Source organism: Rhinopithecus roxellana, chromosome 19 (genome assembly GCF_007565055.1).
Source record: "Rhinopithecus roxellana isolate Shanxi Qingling chromosome 19, ASM756505v1, whole genome shotgun sequence".
In the NCBI taxonomy this organism is placed as follows: domain Eukaryota; kingdom Metazoa; phylum Chordata; class Mammalia; order Primates; family Cercopithecidae; genus Rhinopithecus; species Rhinopithecus roxellana.
In genome coordinates this window covers 54601538-54624192 of record NC_044567.1, presented here as the reverse complement: position 1 = coordinate 54624192, position 22655 = coordinate 54601538, and the positions used below count along the sequence as shown (strand labels likewise).

At 42.4% G+C, this 22655-nt stretch overlaps 1 protein-coding gene across 1 annotated transcript in view; it reads left to right on the top strand.

The window, feature by feature from the left end:
- PAFAH1B1 (platelet activating factor acetylhydrolase 1b regulatory subunit 1) overlaps nucleotides 1-22655 on the top strand; it is a 110889-nt gene that overhangs the window by 37377 nt on the left and 50857 nt on the right. Inside the window, exon 2 of the mRNA XM_010388485.2 lies at nucleotides 18823-19045. Within this exon, the coding sequence (XP_010386787.1) occupies nucleotides 19014-19045 (32 nt within the window). The 5' untranslated portion in view covers nucleotides 18823-19013. The remainder of the gene's footprint in view (nucleotides 1-18822; nucleotides 19046-22655) is intronic.

Genomic DNA, 22655 nt, shown 5'->3' with positions numbered 1-22655 from the left:
TGGGATTAGCCACCACTCCTGGCTAATTTTTGTATTTTTAGTAGAGATGGTGTTTCACCGTGTTGGCCAGGCTAGTCTAGAAACTGCTGACTTCAAACGATCCGCCCACCTTGGCGTCCCAAAATGCTAGGATTACAGACGTGAGCCACTGCCCCTGGCCGCTCTGCTTCCCTTTTCAAACGAAATACGTTTAAAACACCCAGGTCACCTTTTGAATGCTTTACTGCTTAGAAATTTCTTTTGCCAGATACCCTAAATAATCTTTCTCAAGTTCAAAGTTCCACAGATCTCTAGGGCAGGGGCAAAATGCTGCCAGTCTCTTTGCTAAAACATAACAAGAGTCACCTTTGCTTCAGTTCCCAACGAGTTCCTCACCTCCATCTGAGACCACCTCAGCCTGGACCTTATTGTTCATATCACTATCAGCATTTTTGTAAAAGCCATTCAACAAGTCTCTAGGAGGTTCTAAACTTTCTCATGTTTTCCTGTCTTTTGAGCCCTCCAAACTGTTCCAAACTCTGCCTGTTACCTACTTTCAAAGTCACTTCCACATTTCTGGGTATCTTTTCAGCAATTCCCCGCTCTACTGCTACCAGTTTACTGTATTAGTTCGTTTTCATACTGCTGATAACAGACATACCCGAAACTAGGAACAAGAAAAGGTTTAATTGGACTTACAGTTGTACATGGCTGGGGAGCCCTCAGAATCATGACAGGAAGTGAAAGGCACTAGGCACTTCTTACACGTCAGGGGCAAGAGAAAAATGAGGAAGAAGCAAAAATAGAAACCCCTGATAAACCCATCAGATCTTGTGAGAGTTACTATCTCAGCAATAGCACGGGAAAGACCAGCCCCGTGAGTCAGTTACCTCCCCTGGGAATTCTGGGAGCTATAATTCCAGTTGAGATTTCTGTGGGGACACAGCCAAACCATACCACCGGGTTTTTCCATGTTGCCCAGGCTGGTCTTGAACTCCTGGGCTCAAGTGATCTGTCTGCCTCAGCCCATCAAACTGTTGGGATTACAGGCTTAACTCACCGCGTCTGGTCTCTGCTGACCGTTTTTTTTTTTTGAGACAGAGTCTCGCTCTGTCGCCCAGGCTGGAGTGCAGTGGCGTGATCTCGGCTCACCGCAAGCTCCACCTCCCGGGTTCACGCCGTTCTCCTGCCTCAGCCTCCCGAGTAGCTGGGACTACAGGCGCCCGCCACCACGCCCGGCTAATTTTTTGTATTTTTAGTAGAGACAGGGTTTCACCGGCTTAGCCAAAATGGTCTCGATCTCCTGACCTCATGATCCGCCCACCTCGGCCTCCCAAAGTGCTGGGATTACAGGCGTGAGCCACAGCACCCGGCCTCTGCTGACCTTTTAAATGAAGCTTTGGCAAGTGACAATTTGAGGTTAGGAACCATTGATAATTGATGAATTACCGGATAAGTCTTTATTTCTTCCTTCTACATCTAATAATAAACCTGATGATTTCCATTTTCATGTCATTGTGCCTCTACTGTTAACATGTAATTTGTTAATTTTTGTCTTCCGTCACACACATCCTTTATTTTCTGTATTTTCTCATTTCATAAACTTCTAGTTGTCAGGGAGCAATGTAAAAAATAGGTTGTGTGTTTTTTTTTTTTTGAGACAGTCTTGCTCTGTCACCCAGGGTGAGTGCAGGGGCGCTGTCTTGGCTCACTGGAACCTCTGCCTCCCGGGTTCAGGTGATTCTCCTGCCTCAGCCTCCTGAGTAGCTGGGATTACAGGCATGTGCCACTATGCCCGGCTAATTTTTTTTGTATTTTTAGTAGAGACGGGGTGTCGCTATGTTGACCAGGCTGGTCTCGAACTCCTGACCGCAGGTGATCTGCCCGCCTCGGCCTCCCAAAGTGCTGGGCAGGCGTGAGCCACCTCGCCCAGCCAAAAAACAGATTATTAATGATTATTTTGTAAAGGTTGTTTTGATAAGTGTGAAACTTGTTTTGTTTAACATATTTGGAAACATAAGATGGGAATAATTTAATAAATGATCACCATCTTGTTTTATAAAATTATTTTAATGCTCTGTTGTTTCCTTTCTATTTTTTTTTTTTTTTTTTTGAGACGGAGTCTTGCTCTGTCGCCCAGGCTGGAGTGCAGTGGCTGGATCTCGGCTCACTGCAAGCTCCGCCTCCCGGGTTCACGCCATTCTCCTGCCTCAGCCTCCCGTGTAGCTGGGACTACAGGCATCCGCCACCTCACCCGGCTATTTTTTTTTTTTTTTTTTGTATTTTTTAGTAGAGACGGGGTTTCACCGTGTTAGCCAGGATGGTCTCGGATCTCCTGACCTCGTGATCCGCCCGTCTCGGCCTCCCAAAGTGCTGGGATTACAGGCTTGAGCCACTGCGCCCGGCCTATTTTTTTTTTTTTTTTAACTCCTCCACTTTCTCTTTTTGTGGTAGGGTACTTACCCTAGCAATAAACACATTGTTGTTTTAGGTGCTGCACTGGATAGCAGATACATGGATATAATACTAGAATAGAGAATGCTTAAGAATTCTGCATTCCAAAAGCATACTAAGGCCTCTGTTTCTAGTGCTTAAGCAACAGTGACCTTGATCTCTAAGATAGTCTGGATATTGACATGCAAATGAAAAAATCAGATCCTTCTTTGAATTATGTTTGTCATATATACAAGTTGCTTAAAAGAGAATATTAGGATACTGCCAAAATACATTTCAAAAATACTAAATCATCTTATTATTTTGACTTTGGAAAGATTTGTGAACCCCCTTAAAATACATGCAATATTTTGTTTATTTTCATATGTGCTTCTTTGAGAGGAAAGTTCTTAGCTTTCATTATATCCTCAAATGAATCCAGTAACCTCAAAAAAGGTTAAGAACTTCTATACCAGATAGTATGAAAATATTGCCTGATTTATTTGTACTGTTTGTTAATGTAGATTGTTCATTGCAAAATATTAATTCTAAACTCTTTAAAAATGTTCACTCCATTTAAGAACCATTTATTAGAGGCTGGGCATGGTGGCTCATGCCTGTAATCTTAGCACTTTGGATGGCTGAGGTGAAAGAATCGCTTGAGCCCAGGAATTAAAGACCAGCCTAGGCAACATAGCGGGACCCCGTCTCTAGTGGGGGTTGGGGGGAAAATTAGCTAGGCATGGTGGCATGTATCTGTGGTCCCAGCTACTCAGGAGGCTAAGGTAGGAGGATCTCTTGAGCCTAGGAGTTAGAGGCTGCAGTGAGCTATGATCGATCATGCCACTGCCCTCCAGCCTGGGTGACAGAGTGAGGACCCTGTCTCAAGAAAAACAGAAAAACGTTAATAAAAACTGGGCATGGTGGTTCACACCTGTAATCCCAGCACTTTGGGAGGCCAAGGCAGGTGGATCACTTGAGGTCAGGAGTTGGAGACCAGCCTGACCGACATGGTGAAACCCCATCTCTACTAAAAATACAAAAAAAAAAAAAAAAAAAAAAAAATTAGCTGGGCATGGTGGCATGCGTCTGTAATCCCAGCTACTCGGGAGGCTGAGGCAAAACAGTCGCTTGAACCCGGGAGGTGGAGGTTGCAGTCAGCTGAGATCGTGCCACTGCATTCCAGCTTGGGCGACAGTGAGACTCTGTCTAAAAAAAAAAAAAAAATTATTTCTGTTTCCATGTGGTATTTTGCAATTATGTGTTAAAACATTAAAAGGCAACTGGAAAGGTAAAATTGTATTCTTAAAATAAGTATGATAGCTCATTCATATACTTGTGCTTTCTGATAGCACAAATACGTGTTAAAGGTTAGAAAGGTTAAAGTTAGAAAATTCACAGGATGAAATAATCTGAGTTAAAGGGTGCCTTAGGCCGGGCGCGGTGGCTCAAGCCTGTAATCCCAGCACTTTGGGAGGCTGAGACCATCCTAGATAACACGGTGAAACCCCGTCTCTACTAAAAAATACAAAAAACCAGCTGGGCGAGGTGGTGGGCGCCTGTAGTCCCAGCTACTCAGGAGGCTGAGGCAGGAGAATGGCGTAAACCCGGGAGGTGGAGCTTGCAGTGAGCTGAGATCCGGCCACTGCACTCCAGCCTGGGCGACAGAGCGAGACTCTGTCTCAAAAAAAAAAAAAGGGGGGGGGGGTGCCTTAGATGTTATCTACTATGTAGAAAATTTAGATTAATTACTCGGGTTAGATAGTTGATGACAAACTTGAACCAGCATCATCTTTCTTTTCTTTTTTCCCCTGAGGCAGAGTCTTGCTCTGTCACCCAGAGCTGTATTGAAGTGGCATAATCTCGGCTCACTGCAATCATCACTCCCGGGTTCAAGCAATTCTACTGCCTCAGCCTCCCAAGTAGTTGGGATTACAGGCACGTGCTACCTGTATTTTTTGTATTTTTCGTATTTTTAGTAGAGATGGTTTCACCACGTTGGCCAGGCTGGTCTTGAACTCCTGATCTTGTGATCTGGCTGCCTCAACCTCCCAGAGTGCTGGGATTACAGGCATGAACCACTGCGCCTGGCCAACACCTTTCTCTCCTTCCTTCCTTCCTTCCTTCCTTCCTTCCTTCCTTCCTTCCTTCCTTCCTTCCTTCCTTCCTTCCTTCCTTCCTTCCTTCCTTCCTCCCTTCCTCCCTCCCTCCCTCCCTCCCTCCCTCCCTCCCTCCCTCCCTCCCTCCCTCCTTTCTTTTCTTTCTTTCTTTCCTTTCTTTCTTTTCTTTCTTTCTTTCTTTCTTTTTTTTTTTTTGACGAAGTCTTGCTCTGTCGCCCAGACTGGAGTGCAGTGGCCGGATCTCGGCTCACTGCAAGCTCTGCCTCCCAGGTTCACGCCATTCTCCTGCCTCAGCCTCCTGAGTAGCTGGGACTACAGGCGCCCGCCACCATGCCCAGCTAGTTTTTTTGTATTTTTTAGTAGAGACGGGGTTTCACCGTGTTAGCCATGATGGTCTCGATCTCTTGACCTCGTGATCCGCCCGTCTCGGCCTCCCAGAGTGCTGGGATTACAGGCTTGAGCCACCGTGCCCGGCCAACACCTTCTTTCTTAATCTGCATCCAGTGCTCATCATACCCATCATCTCTCTTTACTGTGTATCATCAATACTTCGTTTCTAATCAAAACATGAAGTACTCATCATTACACTGGGAAATATTAAATGTAGTTCACTCTTACTGTAACCTTCCAGGTTATAGTTAGGACAAAGAGACCTCTACTTTCTTGACCCCTCTAATCTCTATTTCAACTCTCTTCATCATGTATTCATTGCATATACCTTGCAAAGCCTCAACCCCACCCTAGATGCTTTTAAATGTGTGCCATTTCAGTGTCTGCTTTCAGATTGTCCATACTTACTGAAGAAAAATCACGTCTTTGGAGATTGACACCACTAAAAATTCATGGTCTCCAATCTAAAAAATGTTTTTTCTCTACTTACTGTTCAGTTTCTTTTCTCTTATTATTCATCGTAACTATATCGAGCCTCTAAATGTCTCTTCCTTATTCCTGCTCTTCAGTAAATGACCTTGTTATCTGTTTTCCAGAAATGTAAAAACATATTTACATCTTTTTCTCCTTTCTTTCCAACACCATGTAAGAAGTGACCCATCTTTATGTGTGAGGCTTCTATTCTACACCTGGATCCCATTCTTTCCCCTTCCTCTTCCCTTAGGTCTTTCTTCTACTGAGTCCTTCTTCTGATTTTTTTTTTTTTCCATAAGTTATTGGGGAACAAGTATTGTTTGGTTACATGAGTAAGTTCTTTAGTGGTGATTTGTGAGATTTTGGTGCACCTGTCATCCGACCTGTATATACTGCACCATATTTGTAGTCTTATCCCTCGCCCCTCTTGCAGTCTTCCCCTCAAGCCCCCAAAGTCCATTGTATCATTCTTACACCTTTGCATCCTCATAGCTTAGCTCCCACGTCAATGAGAACATATGACATTTGGCTTTCCATTCCTGAGTTATTTCAGTTAGAATAGTAGCCTCCAGTCTCATCCATATCACTGCAAATGCTGTTAATACATTCATTTTTATGGCTGCATAGTATTCCACTATGGATGGATCGATAGAGTTTGGTGTGTGTGCATGTGTATATATACACGTATATATGTATATATATACTCACACATACATAAAACATATACACACATATATATATAAAAAACATACGTGTGTGTGTGTATATATATATACACACACACACACCAGTTTATTCACTCATTGATTAATGGGCGTTTGAGTTGGTTGCACGATTTTGCAGTTGTGAATTGTGCTGCTGTAAACACGTGTGTGCAAGTTATCTTTTTAGAATAATGACTTCTTTTCCTCTGGGTAGATACCCAGAAGTGGGACTGCTGGATCAAATGGTAGTTCTACTTTTAGTTCTTGAAGGAATCTCCACACGGTTTGCCATAGTGGTTGTACTAGTTCACACTCCCACTAGAGGTGTTCAAGTGTTCCATGTTCACAGTATCCACCCCAACATCTGCTGTTTTTTGATATTTTGATTGTGGTCATTCTTGCAAAAGTAAGCTGGTATTGCATTGTGATTTTGATTTGCATTTCCCTGATCATTAGTTATGTTGAGCTTTTTTTTCTTTTTCTTTTTTTGAGATGGAGTCTCGTACTGTTGCCCAGGCTGGAGGGCAATGGCACGATCTTGGCTCACTGCAGCCTCCGCCTCCCAGGTTCAAGTGATTCTCCTGCCTCAACCTCCCGAGTAGCTGGGATATCAAGTGCCTGCTGCCATGCCTGGCTAATTTTTTGTATTTTTAGTAGAGATGGGGCTTCACTATGTTGGCCAGGCTGGTCTCTCAAACTCCTGACCTTGTGATCCACCTGCCTCAGCCTCCCAAAGTGCTGGGATTACAGACATGAGCCACCGCACCTGGGCGCAATTTTTTATATGTTTGTTGGTCATTTGTATATCTTCTTTAGAGAATTGTCTATTCGTATCCTTAGCCAACTTTTTGATGGGATTATTTGTTTTTTCTTACTGATTTGTTTGAGTTCATTGTAGATTCTGGATATTAGTCCTTTGTCAGACGTATAGATTGTGAAGATTTTCTCCCACCCTGTGGGTTGTCTGTTTACTCTGCTGATTGTTCTTTTGCTGTCCAAAAGCTCTTCAGTTTAATTAGGGCCCAGCTATTTATCTTTGTTTTTATTGCATTTGCTTTTGGGTTCTTGGTCATGAAATCCTTGCCTAAGTCAATGTCTAGAAGGGTTTTTCCAGTGTTATCTTCTAGAATTTTTAGTTTCAGGTCTTAGGTTTAAGTCCTTAATCCATCCTGAGTTGATTTTTGTATAAGGTGAGAGATGAGGATGCAGTTTAATTTTCCTATATGTGGCTAGCCAATTATCCCAGCACCATTTATTGAAAAGGTTTATGTGTTTGTTTGCTTTGTTGAAGATCAGTTGGCTATAAGTATTTGGGTTTATTTCTGGGTTCTCTATTCTGTTCCATTGGTCTGTGTGCCTATTTTTCTACCAGTGCCACACTGTTTTGGTGACTATGGCCTTATAGTATAGTTTGAAATCAGATAGCGTGATGCCTCCAGATTTGTTCTTTCTGCTTAGTCTTACTTTGGCTATGCAGTCTCTTTTTTGGTTCCATATAAATTTTAGAATCATTTTTTATAATTCTTTGAAGAATGATGGTATTTTGATGGGGACTGTGTTGAATTTGTAGAAAGCTTTTGGCAGTATGGTCGTTTTCACAATATTCTACCCATCCATGAGCATGGGATGTGTTTCCATTTGTGTCATCTCTGATTTCTTTCCGCAACGTTTTGTAGTTTTCCTTGTAGATGTCTTTTGACTCCTTGGTTGGGTATATTCTTAAGTATTTTGTTTGTGGCTGTTGTGAAAGGGGTTGAGTTCTTGATTTGATTCTCCACTTAGTCGCTCTTGGTGTATAGAAGAGCTCCTGATTTGCATACATTAATCTTGAATCCAGAAACTTTGCTGAAATTTTTTATCAGTTCTAGGAGCTTTCTGGAGGATTCTTTAGGGTTTTCAAGATAAACAATCATATCGTCAGCAAACAGTGACAGTTTGACTTCCTCTTTACCGACTTGGATGCCCTTTATTTCTTTCTCTTGTCTGATTACTCTGGCAAGGACTTCCAGTACTGTGTTGAAGAGGAGTGGTGAGAGTGGGCATCCTTGTCTTGTTCCAGTTCTCAGAGGGAATGCTCTCAACTTTTCCCCATTCAGTATTATGTTGGCTGTGGGTTTGTCATAGTTGGCTTTTACTATGTTAAGGTATTTCCCTTGTATGCTGATTTTGTAGAGAGTTTTAATCATAAAGGGATGCTGGATTTTGTTGAATGCTTTTTCTGCGTCTATTGAGATGATCATGTGGTTTTTGTTTTTAATTCTGTATGTGTTGTATCATATTTGTTGACCTGCGTATTTAAACCATCCCTGCATCCCTGGTGTGAAACCCACTTGATCATGGTGGATGATCTTTTTGATACGTTGTTGGATCTGGTTAGCTAGTATTTTGTTAAGGATTTTAGCATCTATGCTCATCAAGGACATTGGTCTGCAGTTTTCTTTTTTGGTTGTGTCCTTTCCTGGTTTTGGTATTAGGGTGATGCTGGCTTCATAGAATGAATTAGGGAGGGTTCCTTCTTTCTCTGTCTTGTGGAATAGTGTCAGCAGGATTGGTACCAACTATTCTTTGAACGTCTGGTAGAATTCTGCTGTGAATCCGTCTGGTCCTGGACCTTTTTTTGTTGGTAATTTCTTAATTACCGTTTCAGTTTCACTGCTTGTTATTGGTCTGTTCAGGGTATCTTAATTCTTCCTGATTTATGCGAGGAGGGTTGTATTTTTCCAAGAATTTATCCATCTCTTCTAGGTTTTCTCGTTTATGTGTGTAAAGGTGTTCACAGTAGCCTTGAATGATCTTTTGTATTTCTGTGGTGTCAATTGTAATATCTCCTGTTTCATTTCTTAGTGAGGTTATTTGGATTTTCTCTATTCTTTCCTTGGTTAATCTTGCTAATGGTCTATCAGTTTTGTTTTATGTTTTCAAAGAACCAGCTTGTTTCATTTATCTTTTGTATTGTGTTTTTTTGTTTGTTTGTTTGTTTCCATTTCGTTTAGTTCTGCTCTGATCTTGGTTGTGTGTTTTCTTCTGTTGGGTTTGGGTTTGGTTTGTTCCTGTTTCTCTCGTTCCTTGAGGTGTGACCTTAGATTGTCTGTCTTTGCTCCTTCAGACTTTTTGATGTAGGCGTTTAGGGATATGAACTTTCCTCTTAGCACTGCCTTTGCTGTATCCCAGAGGTTTTGATAGGTTGTGTCATTATTGTCATTCAGTTCGAATAATTCTTTAATTTCCATCTTGATTTCATTTTTGACCCAATGCACATTCAGGAACAGGTTATTTAATTTCCATGTATTTGCATGGTTTTGAAGGTTCCTTTTGGAGTTTATTTTCAATTTTATTCCATTGTCTGAGAGAGTGCTTGATATAATTTCAGTTTTCTTAAATTTATTGAGGTCTACCTCGTTTTGTGGTCTATCTTGGAGAAAGTTCCATGCACTGTTGAAATTCAGAATGTATAGTCGGTGTTTATTGGATGAAATGTTCTGTGTATAGATTAAGTCCATTTGTTCCAGGGTATAGTTTAAATCCATTGTTCCTTTGTTGACTTTCTGTCTTGGTGACCTGTCTAGTGCTGTCGGTGGAGTATTGAAGTCCCCCACTATTATTGTGTTGCTCTCTGTGTCATTTATTAGGTCTATTGGTAATTGTTTTGTAAATTAGGGCACTCCAGTGTTAGGTGCATATGTATGTTTAGGATTGTGGTATTTTCCTGTTGGACAAGGCCTTTTACTATTATATAACGTTCCTCTTTGTCTCTTTTAACTGCTGTTGCTTTAAAATTTGTTTTGTCTCACATTAGAATAGCTGCCCCTGCTTGCTTTTCTTTTAACTACTGTTGCTTTAAAATTTGTTTTGTCTTACATTAGAATAGCTGCCCCTGCTTGCTTTTGGTGTCCATTTGCATGAAATGCCCTTTTCCACGCCTTTACTTTAAAATTATGTGAGTCCTTATGCGTTAGGTGAGTCTCCTGAAGGATGGTTGGTGAGTTCTTATTCAGTCTGCAGTTCTGTATCTTTTAAGTGGAGTATTTAATCCATTTACATTCAGTGTTAGTATTGAAATGTGAGGTATCCTTGCATTCATCATGCTCTTTATTGCCTGTGTACTTTGGGTTTTTTTTTTTTTTTTGCTTTTGCTTTTTAACTTGTATTTTTGTTTTGTAGGTCCTATGTGATTTTTGCTTTACAAAGGTTCTGTTTTGATGTGTTTCAAGGATTTGTTTCAAGATTTAGAGCTCTGTTTAGCAGTTATTGTAATGGTGGCTTGGTAATGGTGAATTCTCTCAGCATTTGTCTGTCTGAAAATGACTGTAGCTTTCCTTCATACATGATGCTTAGTTTCACTGTATATAGAATTCTTGGCTGATAATTGTTTTGTTTGAGGAGGCTGAAGATAAGGCCCTAATCCCTTCTAGCTTGTAGGGTTTCTGCTGAGAAATCTGCTGTTAATCTGATAGGTTTTCCTTTATAGGTTACCTGTCTTCTGTCTCACAGTTCTTAAGATTCTTTCCTTCCTCTTAACTTTGGATAACCTGATGACAGTGTGCCCAGTGAAGATCTTTTTGCAGTGACTTTCCCAGGTGTTCCTTGTGCTGCTTGTATTTGGATGTCTACGTCTCTAGCAAGGCCTGGGGAGTTTCCTCAGTTATTCTCCCACATACGTTATTCAAGCTTTTACAATTCTCTTCTTCCTCAGGAACACTGATTATTCTTAGGTTTGGTCATTTAACATAATCCCAGACTTCTTGGAGGCTTTGTTCATATATTCTTATTCTTTTTTCTTTGTCTTTGTTGGGTTGGGTTACTGTCTTCAAGCTGGTAATTGAAAATAGACATGATTTAAATATCTAGCAATAAAAGATTGTTAAAAATAGTACATCCACATGATCAAATATGCAGTCGTTAAAAATTATGACAAGGCCAGGCGCGGTGGCCCACGCCTTCAATCCCAGCACTTTGGGAGGCTGAGGCGGTGGATCATCTGAGGTCATGAGTTCGAGACTAGCCTGACTAACATGGTGAAACCTTGTCTCTACTAAAAATACGAAAATTAGCCAGGTGTGGTGGCGTGTGCTTGTAGTCCCAGCTTTGGGAGGCTGAGGCAGGAGAATCGCTAGAACCCGGGAGGCAGAGGCTGCGGTGAGCCAAGGTGGGACCACTGCACTCCAGCCTGAGTAACAGAGCAAGATGCTCTGTCTCAGAAAAAAAAAAAAAAAAGAAAGAAAAGGAAAAAGAAAACTTGGCCCAGGCTCTCTGCCTCCCAGCAGTGAAAGAAAAGGGCTTTAGTTCTTCCCCAGCCTGTGATGTCTGCATGCCGGATTCGCACCCTCCCCTGAGTTCTGGCCAGGAGGCTTCCCACCCCATTCAAATGGGTACTAAATTTGGCTAGAGAATTCCTTCTTCCTGTGGGGTTTTACCCCCTGCTCCTCTGGCCACCCTCCCTGTGGTACCAGGCAAGAATGGGCTGCTTGGGGACCCAGTGAGCTCCCAGGGCCTTTTTGCTGCTTCCTCTACCCCTGCATTTCGCTTGGCTCTCTAAGTTAAAGTCTGAAACTTCAACCGCAAACAGACCTTCAGTTTTTCTAGTGGGGGGTGTGCTCAGGAGAGGAGGGGCTTCCTTTCTCAATTCCGCAGTTGGGGTACTCACAGTACTTGGGGTGTCTCTCGGGTCCTGCAGGAGCAATCCGCTTCCTTCAGAGGGTCTGTGGATCCTCTTGGGACTGCTGGTTTGTTCTTGCAGTGGATCTGGAGCTAAAATTCACAGTGCAAGCCTCTGCATGCTGCTCTGTCCGGAGCTGCAATCTAGTCCTGCCTCCCGTCTGCCATGATCCTTTAATTCCTCTCCTCCTGATTTTTAAAAAATGTTTTATTATGGAAAACGTCAGACCCTTACACAAAGTTAGAGAATAGTGTAATGAACCCTTATGTACCCATTACCTAGCCTCAACAGTTAGCAGTTCAAAGCCTGTCTTGTTTCATGTATCTGTCTCATTCACTGTCATTACCCAAGTCACAGACATGATATTATTTTACTTTGATTTGATGTAGTTTTTTCATTGTGTATCTTCTTTTTGTAGAGATGGGGTCTTGCTGTGTTGCTCAGGCTGGTCTTGAACTCCTGGCCTCAAGCAATCCTCCTGCCTTGGCCTCCCGACATCTTGGGATTTCAGGCGTGAGCCTCCACACTCAGCCTCATTGTGTATTTCTGAAAGACTTTTAAAAATAACCACAATACTGTTATCATTTCTTAAAAAATTCAGTTATTTAGTATTACCAGATGTCTAGCCAGTGTTCAGATCTCTCCAAGTTTGTTCACTGGTTTATTTTACAATTTGTCCAAATCTAGATCTAAATTAAGTCTATAAATTGCAATTGGTTGATATGTCGCTTGTCTCACTTGATCCATAGGTTTCCCTTTCTATCTCTTTTTTCTTCCCTTGATATTTATTGAAGAAACTTGGTCATTTGTTTTATAGGACTTTTCATGGTCTAGATTTTGCTGATTGTATCCTCATACTGTTCTGTGACATAGAGTTGGTCCTCTGTATCTGTGGGTTCTGCGTCTGTGAATTCAATCCCGGATCAAAAACATTAGAAAAAAATACATCTGTACTGAGTATATACAGACTTTTATTCTTGTCATTCTCTTAATAATATAACAACTATTTACATAATATTTACATTGTATTGAGTATTATATGTAATCCAGAGATGATTTATATTATAGGGGAAGATATGCATAGGGTTATATGAAAATACTACACCATTTCATATCAGGGACTTGAGCAACCTCAGGTATCAAAATCCTGGAGGTCCCAGAACCATTGCCCCATGGATACTGAGGTGTACACTGTATTCATCTACCCTCTATCCTTCTTGCAGATTGATAGTTGAAGCCAGAGGCTTGATTCATGTTTGATTTTTGTGGCAAGAATACTTCATAGGTGGTAGTTGTTATTCCATCACTACACCAATATAAACTACAATTACATAGATATAGAACTGTAATCATGCCATGATCTGGTTATCTTGTTGTTTTACTAGGCTTTGGTTAATCCTTTCTTCAGTTCTCCTATGGTCTTTTTCTCCACCATCAAGATTTCTTTTTTTCTTTTTCTTTTTCTTTTGAGCTGGAGTTTCATTCTGTTGCCGGGACTGGAGTGCAGTCTCAGCTCACTGCAACCTCTGCTTCCCAGGTTCCAGCGCTTCTCCTCCCTCAGCCTCCCGAGTAGCTGGGATTGCAGGTGCCTACTGCCATGCCTGGCTAATTTTTGTATTTTTAGTAGAGATGGGGTTTCGCCATGTTGGTCAGGCTGGTCTCGAACTCCTGACCTCAGGTGATCCACCTGCCTGGGCTTCCCAAAGCGCTGGGATTACAGGCATGAGCTACCCCGCCCAGCCAGGATTTCTCTCTCTCTCTCTTTTTTTTTTTAAGTTGTAAGGCGTCATACCTAGATTATTAGGATTTAAGTATCTAATTTGGCTGGGGGAAAAAAAAAACAGAGAAAAACTGCTTTTCAATATTTTCATCTACTTTAAAAATATTTGTTGGCCGGGCGCGGTGGCTCAAGCCTGTAATCCCAGCACTTTGGGAGGCCGAGATGGGCGGATCACGAGGTCAGGAGATCGAGACCATCCTGGCTAACACGGTGTAACCCCGTCTCTACTAAAAAATACAAAAACTAGCCGGGCGAGGTGGCGGGTGCCTGTAGTCCCAGCTACTCCGGGAGGCTGAGGCAGGAGAATGGCGTGAACCCGGGAGGCGGAGCTTGCAGTGAGCTGAGATCCGGCCACTGCACTCCAGCCTGGGGGACAGAGCGAGACTCCGTCTCAAAAAAAAAAAATAAAAATAATAATTTGTTTATGGTACCACCTCTGCTTCATCTCTTTCCTCATTTAAATATTATTTCTGCCATGTGAAACCATTCTCATCAAGGTTATCAATGAGCTCCTTGCTGAATACAACAGACCTATCCAACCTTACTTTGCTTGATAGTTGGACAGCTTTGGATACTGTTGATTGCTTCCTTGAAATACTCTCTTGGCTTTTGACACATACTCTCTCCTCTTTTTCTTTTACCTCTTGAACTGTTACTTTTGGCCTCAGTTGTAGGCTCTTTTAAATATAGGTGTTGCTCTGCACAATCTCCATGGGTAATCTTATCCACTGCTGTGGTTTCAGTAAACATTTCTAAATAGTACCAAACCTTTTTTTTTTTTTTTTTAATAGGTTGGTTCTCTTCAGAACTAACTTGTTTGTTACAGCTTCGTACTGGAAATTTCACAGGCATCTTAGAATCAACATACCTAAAATGGAGTTAATCATACTTTCCTCATCTCCTCACACATTCTACTTTCCTGTTCAATTTTGTTTAGTTTTTTTGTTTTTTGAGACGGAGTCTCACTCTGTTGCCCACCTAGGAGTGCAATTCCTATTCAATTTAGTTTAATTTTTTTGTTTGTTTGTTTTTTGAGACGGAGTCTTGCTCTGTTGCCTACCCTGGAGCGTGATTTCGGCTCAGCTGCAACCTCCGCCTCCCAGGTTCAAGCGATTCTCCTGCCTCAGCCTCTCAAGTAGCTGGGATTACAGGCGCTCACCACCACACCCAGTTAATTTTTGTATTTTTAGTAGAGACGGTGTGGTTTCGCCATGTTGGCCAGACTGGTCTTGAACTCCTGACCTCAGGTGATCCACCCACGTTGGCCTCCCAAAGTCCTGAGATGACAGGCATGAGCCACTGCACTCCGTCTCAACTTAGTTGTAAGCCAGAAATCACTTGACTCCTTGACTTTCTCCCTTTCTGACTGTCCACATTGAGTCACTAGTCCTGTAAGATTTACCCAGTAAACAACTTAAATGCATCTCATTCTCTTTATTTACTCCTGTTGTCCTAACATAGACCTCTGTCATCTGTCACCTTCATTACTGCAAGCTTCCTTTCTGGTCTATTCTTCACTATGTAAATGAGAGTGATTTTTTTTCTAAAAAACTTACCTAATGGCCCTGGGATAAATTATAAAGACCTGAGTTTATTTTGTGGCCTGTTTGCTTGCTGAGCTTCATCCTGCGCCATCGCCCACAGGTGGCAATACTTGTCACATTATTCACGCTGTTTTAATTGCCCTCTTGGCTGACTCTTCCGGTAGACCATAACTTCTTGAATGTAAAGACCAAGTCCAGCCGGGCGGATGGCTCACGCCTGTAATCCCAGCACTTTGGGAGACCAAGGCGAGCGGATCACTTGAAATCAAGAGTTTGAAACCAGCCTGGCCAACGTGGTGAAACCCCGTCTCTACTAAAAATACAAAAATTGGCCAGGCATGGTGGTGGCTGCCTGTAATCTCAGCTACTCAGGAGGCTGAGGCAGGAGAATCACTTGAAACTGGGAGGTGGAGGTTGCAATGAGCTGAGATTACGCCACTGCACTCCAGCCTGAGCGACAAGAGTGAAACTCTGTCTCCAAAAAAAGAGACCAAGTCCTTTTCCCCATTAAACATGGTATTTAAGACAATACCTAGCACATAATATAAATTAAATGTTCTTTATATGTTTGTTGAATGAATAAGTTTGTTTAGTACACCAGTATATTTAATGATTTGTGTATGTGTTTTATCATTATTAGATAATCCTACTGTGCCAGTACTGTCATCATTCTTTTATTTTTATTTCTTAAGAGACAGAGTTTCTCTCTGGCACCCAGCCTGGAGTACAGTGCCACAATCATGGTTCACTGCAGTCTTGACCTCCTGGGCTCAAGCAGCCTTTCTGCCTCTGCCTCCTGAGTAGCTGGGACTGACTACAGGCGTGTGCCACCATGCCTGGCCAATTTTTTTTACTTCTTGTAGAGACAGGGTCTCGCTGTGTTTCCCAGGCTGGTCTAAAACTCTTGGGCTTAAGCAATCCTCCCACCTCAGCCTCCCAAAGTGTTGGGATTACAGGCATGAGCCACCATGCACAACACTGTTATTATTCTTGTACATTGATTTGCTTTTTTGGCTAGCAGAGGTCTGTTTATTATTAAATTAGACTCTGTAATATACATAATATAGTGGGGTTTTTTTTCTGATTAAAGCAGGGATTTTTGCCATACCTCATTTTCACTCTATGTAATTGGACCAGGCATGGTGACTCACACGTGTAATCCTAGGACTTTGGGAGGCCGAGGCAGGAGGATTGCTTGAGTTCAGAAATTTGAGACCAGCCTGGGCAACGTGGCAAAACCCAGCCTCTACAAACACACACACACACACACACACACACAGAAAATTAGCTGGGGTTGGTGGCACATGCCTGTTGTCTTAGCTACTCAAGAGACTGAGGTTGGGGGATACCTGAGCCCAGCAGGTTGAGACTGCAATGAACCATGACTGTGCTGCCACTGTAGCCAGCCTGGACAACAAAATAAGACCCCATCTCAAAAAAGAAAACTATGAAGAAGAGTGAGACTTGAACAATTGGGCGTTATTAAGTACCAAAGAAGTATGGTTTACTGGGTTGTCTGTTGTGTTTGGTTCCACTTCCACTATTTCTTAGTGATACCAATCATATTTCTCAGAATTTAGATGGAGTGATAGTGATGGCTTTCGGCTGTCATTTGTAGTTAGCTGGGCTCCAGGTCAGAAGAGTCATTAAGGATTATAAAATAAATTCCTGCTTATATTTACTAGAATTGTTCTTCAGATAAGGATCTCTAATGAAATAGCAGTTGCCATAGTGAGCACCTGAGCTGTCACTGTCACTCAGGACTCATGTTCATTTTTTGTTTGTTTTTGAGACACAGCCTCCCTCTGTTGCCCAGGCTGGAGTGCAGTGGCATATCGGCTCACTGCAACCTCTGCCTCCCAGGTTCAAGCGATTTCTGGCAAATTTTTGTATTTTTTTTTTTTTTTTTTTTTTTTGAGATAGAGTCTTGCTCCGTCGCCCAGTCTGGAGTGCAGTGGTGTGATCTCGGCTCACTGCAAGCTCCGCCTCCCGGGTTCCCGCCATTCTCCTGCCTCAGCCTCCCGAGTAGCTGGGACTACAGGCGCCCGCCGCCACGCCCGGCTAATGTTTTGCATTTTTAGTAGAGACGGGGTTTCACCGTGTTAGTCAGGATGGTCTCGATCTCCTGACCTCGTGATCCGCCCGCTTCGGCCTCCCAAAGTGCTGGGATTACAGGCGTGAACCACCGCGCCCGGCCAAATTTTTGTATTTTTAGTAGAGACAGGGTTTCACCATGTTGGCCAGGCTGGTCGCAAACTCCTGATGACCCCAGTGGTCCGCCCGCCTCAGCCTCCCAAAGTGCCGGGATTACAGGCATGAGCTACCACGCCTGGCCTCAGGGCTCATATTTGAAACCCCAAGGTATGCTTCCCCCCCCCGCCCCCCCGCCTTTAAAAGAAATTGGGTCTCGCTTTGTCACCTTGACTGGAGTGCAGTGGCATGATTTTACCTTACCATAACCTTGAACTCCTGGGTGACAAGCACTCCTCCTGCCTTAGCTTCTGAAGTAAGCATGCGCCGTCACACCTACCTAATTTTAAACATTTTCTGTAGAAACGGGGTCTCCTGTGTTTCCCAGGCTGGTCTTGAACTCCTGGGCTCAAGTGATCCTCCTGCCTTAACCTCCCAAAGTGCTGGGATTACATGTGTGAGCCACTGCACCCGCCTCTCATTTTTCTTTCTTCACTGGCTTATTCATTGCTGTATTCCCAGTGCCTGGAGCAGTGACTACAATGGTATTTGAAAGGTACTCAGGAAATAGTCCTTAACTCTTCTGTCCATGATAGGTTTCTAGATTGGTTATCCCACAGGGTCTTCATTATATGTTGATTTCATATCATTTGGAGGATGGTTTTTTTTTTATTGCTTTGAATTGCCTCTTCCAGTCGAATTTTATATACACTGGTAGCCTCTATTTTAAATAAGACCATCTCAAATACGTTTCTTAGTTTGGTGCTTTGGTTGAGAGAGCATAAGATTCTAGCACTTTGGGAGGCTGAGGCGGGAGGATCCCATGAACACAGGAGTTTGAGATCAGCAATGTAGGGAGACCTATCTCTACAACAAAAAAATTAAAAATTAACTGGGCATGGTGGTGTATGCCTGTAGTCCCAGCTGCTTGGGAGGCTGAGGTGGGAGGGTCGCTTAAGCCCAGAGGGGAAAGGCTGCCATAAGCTGCAATCATGGCACTGTGCACTCCAACCCGTGTGAGAACTGTCTCCAAAAAAAAAAAAGCCTAAGATTGCTAAGCAGTAGTGTATGTTATAAATACGAGCCATTCTCAGGTTGTTGGTGACTCACATTCAACACTGAAGGTTACTTCAGTTATAGTTAGCACTGCTGGGCTTGTGCAGTTCATGAAACCCTTATCTGTTTTACCTTTTATACCTTTTTTGTAAATTTGAAATTTTACTTTTTGTCTCTAAGAGAGAATTACAGTCTTTTAGAGTTATATGTTAATATTTGAAATCAAATGTATCTGGCAGGTTAACATGATTGGGATTGGGTAAATGTATGTTAAATTTAAAAGTAATGCTGTTTTGGCTTATTGAATTATTAATTTAAAAGACATAAAACAGTATGGTTTTTGACATTAGTTGACTTTTACTGTAAGTTGAAAATGATCATCTGATATTTATACTAACATCACAATAAATTTTATCTTTGAAAATGAGTACTACAACTAATAATTTAGAAATAAATTTTAAGTGAAATAATCTTTTTTTTTCTTCTTTCTCCTTAGGTGGAATGAATCTTACTTGTTGAATATCTCCTGGTTACTAGTTGGATTCATTTGTAAAAGAATCATTTCCCCCTGTGTGGAAGACACTTGGTGGCATATTTAAATTATAAGTCCACGGATCAAAAAGCTTTTTGATTTCCCAAAGGAGGGACATTACCACTATATCAGATAAGCTTGACATTACAGCCAAGATGGTGCTGTCCCAGAGACAACGAGATGAACTGTAAGTTTCTTTGTTTTGTGCTTTAAAAAAAATCTCCCTCATGAGAGAGAAAGTAGTAAATTAAAGTACAGCTTTGGGAGGTCTCTTCTAAGATTAAAACTATTTTTACTAGTGTTCCAATATTGGTTTAGGCAGTTTGGTCTGATTTTAAAACAGTCTTCTTATGATATAGCATTATTTTTTAAATTTATTCATTTTTTTCTGAGAAGGAGTTTCTTGCTCTTCTCACCCAGGCTGGAGTGCAATGGCACCATCTCAGCTCACTTCAACCTCCGCCTCCCGGGTTCAAGCGATTCTTCTGCCTCAGCCTCCCAAGTAGCTGGGATTACAGGCACCCGCTACCGTGCCGGCTAATTTTTGTATTTTTAGTAGAGATGGGTTTTACCATGTTGTCCGGACTGGTCTCGAACTCCTGACCTCAAGTGATCCGCTCACCTCGGCCTCCCAAAGTGCTGGGATTACAGGCATGAGCCTCTTTGCCCGGCTGTGATATAGCATTATTCACCCTTGTGACTTGATTGTATGTAAGTTTAATTCAAAACAGACAAGTCAGTTGGGATAAGTTTTACCCTAAGCATACCTTTTTTTGTTTGTTTTTTGAGACAGTCTCGTTCTGTTGCCCAGGCTGGAGTGCAGTGGTGCCATCTCGGCTCACTGCAGGCTCTGCCTCTTGAGTTCACGCCATTCTCCTGCCTCAGCCTCCCGAGTAGCTGGGACTGCAGGCGCCTGCCACCTCGCCCAGCTAATTTTTATATTTTTAGTAGAGACGGGGTTTCACCGTGTTAGCCAGGATGGTCTCGATCTCCTGACCTTGTGATCCGCCCGCCTTGGCCTCCCAAAGTGCTAGGATTACAGGCATGAGCCACTGCGCCCGGCCCCAAAGCTTATCTTTTAAAATATTATGTTCAATAGGAAGTTAGGTGCTTCAAAGCTCTTCTAAACTTTTTTTTTTTTTTGGTCTGGAATCTATGTCTTAGAAAAGTGAAAGCTGTCTTGTTCTTGTTATCACTGATGCCTTTCCTTTGCCTTGTTGTGTTTCTTTTATCTTCCAATGGCCGTTACAGGATTTGAACTTCATGAGGTAGCTAATAAAATAATTAATGCTGATGCTTTAATGAGAGAGGTGTGCAATGGTTTGACCCCTTCTGTTTTAGAGTATTTTATAGCATTCCATTTTTATAGGTGAAGAACATAGGGGGATTTTCCACTCCTCCTGCTTCACCTGACTAGCCTTTTTTTTTTTTTTTTTTTTTTGAGATGGAGTCTCGCTCTGTGGCCCAGGCTGGAGTGCAGTGGCCGGATCTCAGCTCACTGCAAGCTCTGCCTCCCGGGTTCCCACCATTCTCCTGCTTCAGCCTCCCGAGTAGCTGGGACTACAGGCGGCCGCCACCTCGCCCGGCTAGTTTTTTGTCTTTTTTAGTAGAGTCGGGGTTTCACCGTTGTTAGCCAGGATGGTCTTGATCTGCTGACCTCGTGATCCGCCCGTCTTGGCCTCCCAAAGTGCTGGGATTACAGGCTTGAGCCACCGCGCCCGGCCCTGACTAGCCTTAAAAACAAAAAAACAAAACGGGAAAATGTGGCTTTATGTTCTACTTTTTCTTTTCTTTTTTTTGAGACAGAGTCTCACTCTGTTGCCCAGGCTGGAGTGCAGTGCTGCGATCTTGGCTCACTGCAACTTCTGCCTCCAGGGTTCAACCAATTCTGCTGCCTCAGCCTCCCAAGTAGCTGGGATTACAGGCGCCTGCCACCGCTCCCAGCTAATTTTTGTATTTTTAGTAGAGTCAAGGTTTCACCATCTTGGCCAGGCTGGTCTCTGACTCCTGACATTGTGATCCACCTGCTTTGGCTTCCCAAAGTGCTGGGATTACAGGCATGAGTATGTTCTACATTTTTAAAATTAAAAAAAAAATTTATGTGGCTTTTCAACAATTTTTATTTGAAAGTAATTTCAAATTTATAAAGTCGCAAGATTAACACAAAACATACTGTTTTTTGAAATACACCCATTGTTAACATTTGTACCATTTGCTTTATTATCTGCACTCTGTGTGTTTGGGGTGTGCGTGTGCAGTACACAATAGGTTTTCCTTAAACCATTTGAGAGTAAGTTGCATATATCAAAGAAATACCTTTTCCCACAAATAAACGTAAGTAGTTCCCAAGAAAAAGGATATTCTGTAAAACCACAGTATAGTTAGCAGTTTTATTAAATTTAACTTTCCGTGTTCTAATTTTGTCAGTTGATTCTGTAATGTCCTTCATGGTGCTTTGTGACTCTGGTGCATCATCCCGTCCAGGATCAGGCATTGCATTTAGCCCTCATGTGTCTTCAGTCACATGTAATCTGGAGCAGTTCCTCAGCTTTTCTTTGTCCTTTTTTTTTTTTGACCTTGATGTTTTTGAGGAATAGTCTTTGTTTAAAATAGAGTATTTCTCATATTGTCCTTTTTTTTGAGACAGAGGCTTGCACAGTCGCCTGGGCTGGAGTGCAATGGTGCGATCTCGGCTCACTGCAGCCTCTGCTTCCTGGGTTCACACTGTTCTTCTGCCTAAGCCTCCCAAGTAGCTGGAATTACAGGCACCTGCCACCACACCCGGCTTATTTTTTGTATTTTTAGGAGAGGTGGGGTTTCACTATGTTGGCCAGACTGGTCTCAAACTCCTGACCTGGTGATCCATCCACCTTGGCCTCCCAAAGTGCTCGTATTGTACTTTTCTAGTGTTTCCTCATGATTAGATTCAGGTTATGCATTCTTGGCCAGAATACTATGTAAGTAGTTTGTATTCTTCTTAAGACAGTTGCATTTAGAGAGACATATGGTCATCTGCCCCTCAATTTTCATCCTCAACCAAAATGATTGATTTTTCTACTGTGTAGTTACTGTTGTTTTCTTTACCACAAATAAGTGGGAAGTACTTTAAGACCATACAAACATTAATATTTTCCGTCAGTATTTCCCTTCTGGATTTGACATCTATTGATGATTCTTGCCTGAACCATCATTACTACAGCGGTTTTTATAGAGTGGTGATTTTCATCACCACTCATTCCACACTACAGGCATCACTCATCATTTTGCTGTAAGCAAGGGACTTTATTTTTCTTCTTTTTATTTACTTGTCTTTCTTTTCTTTTCTTTTTTTCTTTTTATTTACTTGTCTTTCTCCTTCCTTCCTTCCTTTTTTCTTTTTTCTTTTCTTTTTTTTTTTTTTGATGGAGTCTCACTCTGTTGCCCAGACTGGAGTGTAGTGATGCGATGTTGGCTCACTCCAACCTCTGCCTCCCGGGTTATTCGATTCTCCTGCCTCAGCCTCCCAAGCAGCTGAGATTACAGGCACCTGCCACCACGCCCAGCTAGTTTCTGTATTTTTAGTAGAGACAGGGTTTCACCATATTGGCCCGGCTGGTCTTGAACTGCTGACCTCAGATGATGCGCCCACCTTGGCCTCCCAAAGTGCTGGGATTACAGATGTGAGCCACCGTGCCCGGCTATCTTTTCATCATTGATGTGAACTCATGAGTTCTTGTATTTTCCATCGTTTATCATGCATCACTGTTCTCACTGTTTTCATACTTGAATTGTCCCACGTTTGGCCCATGAGAGCCCCC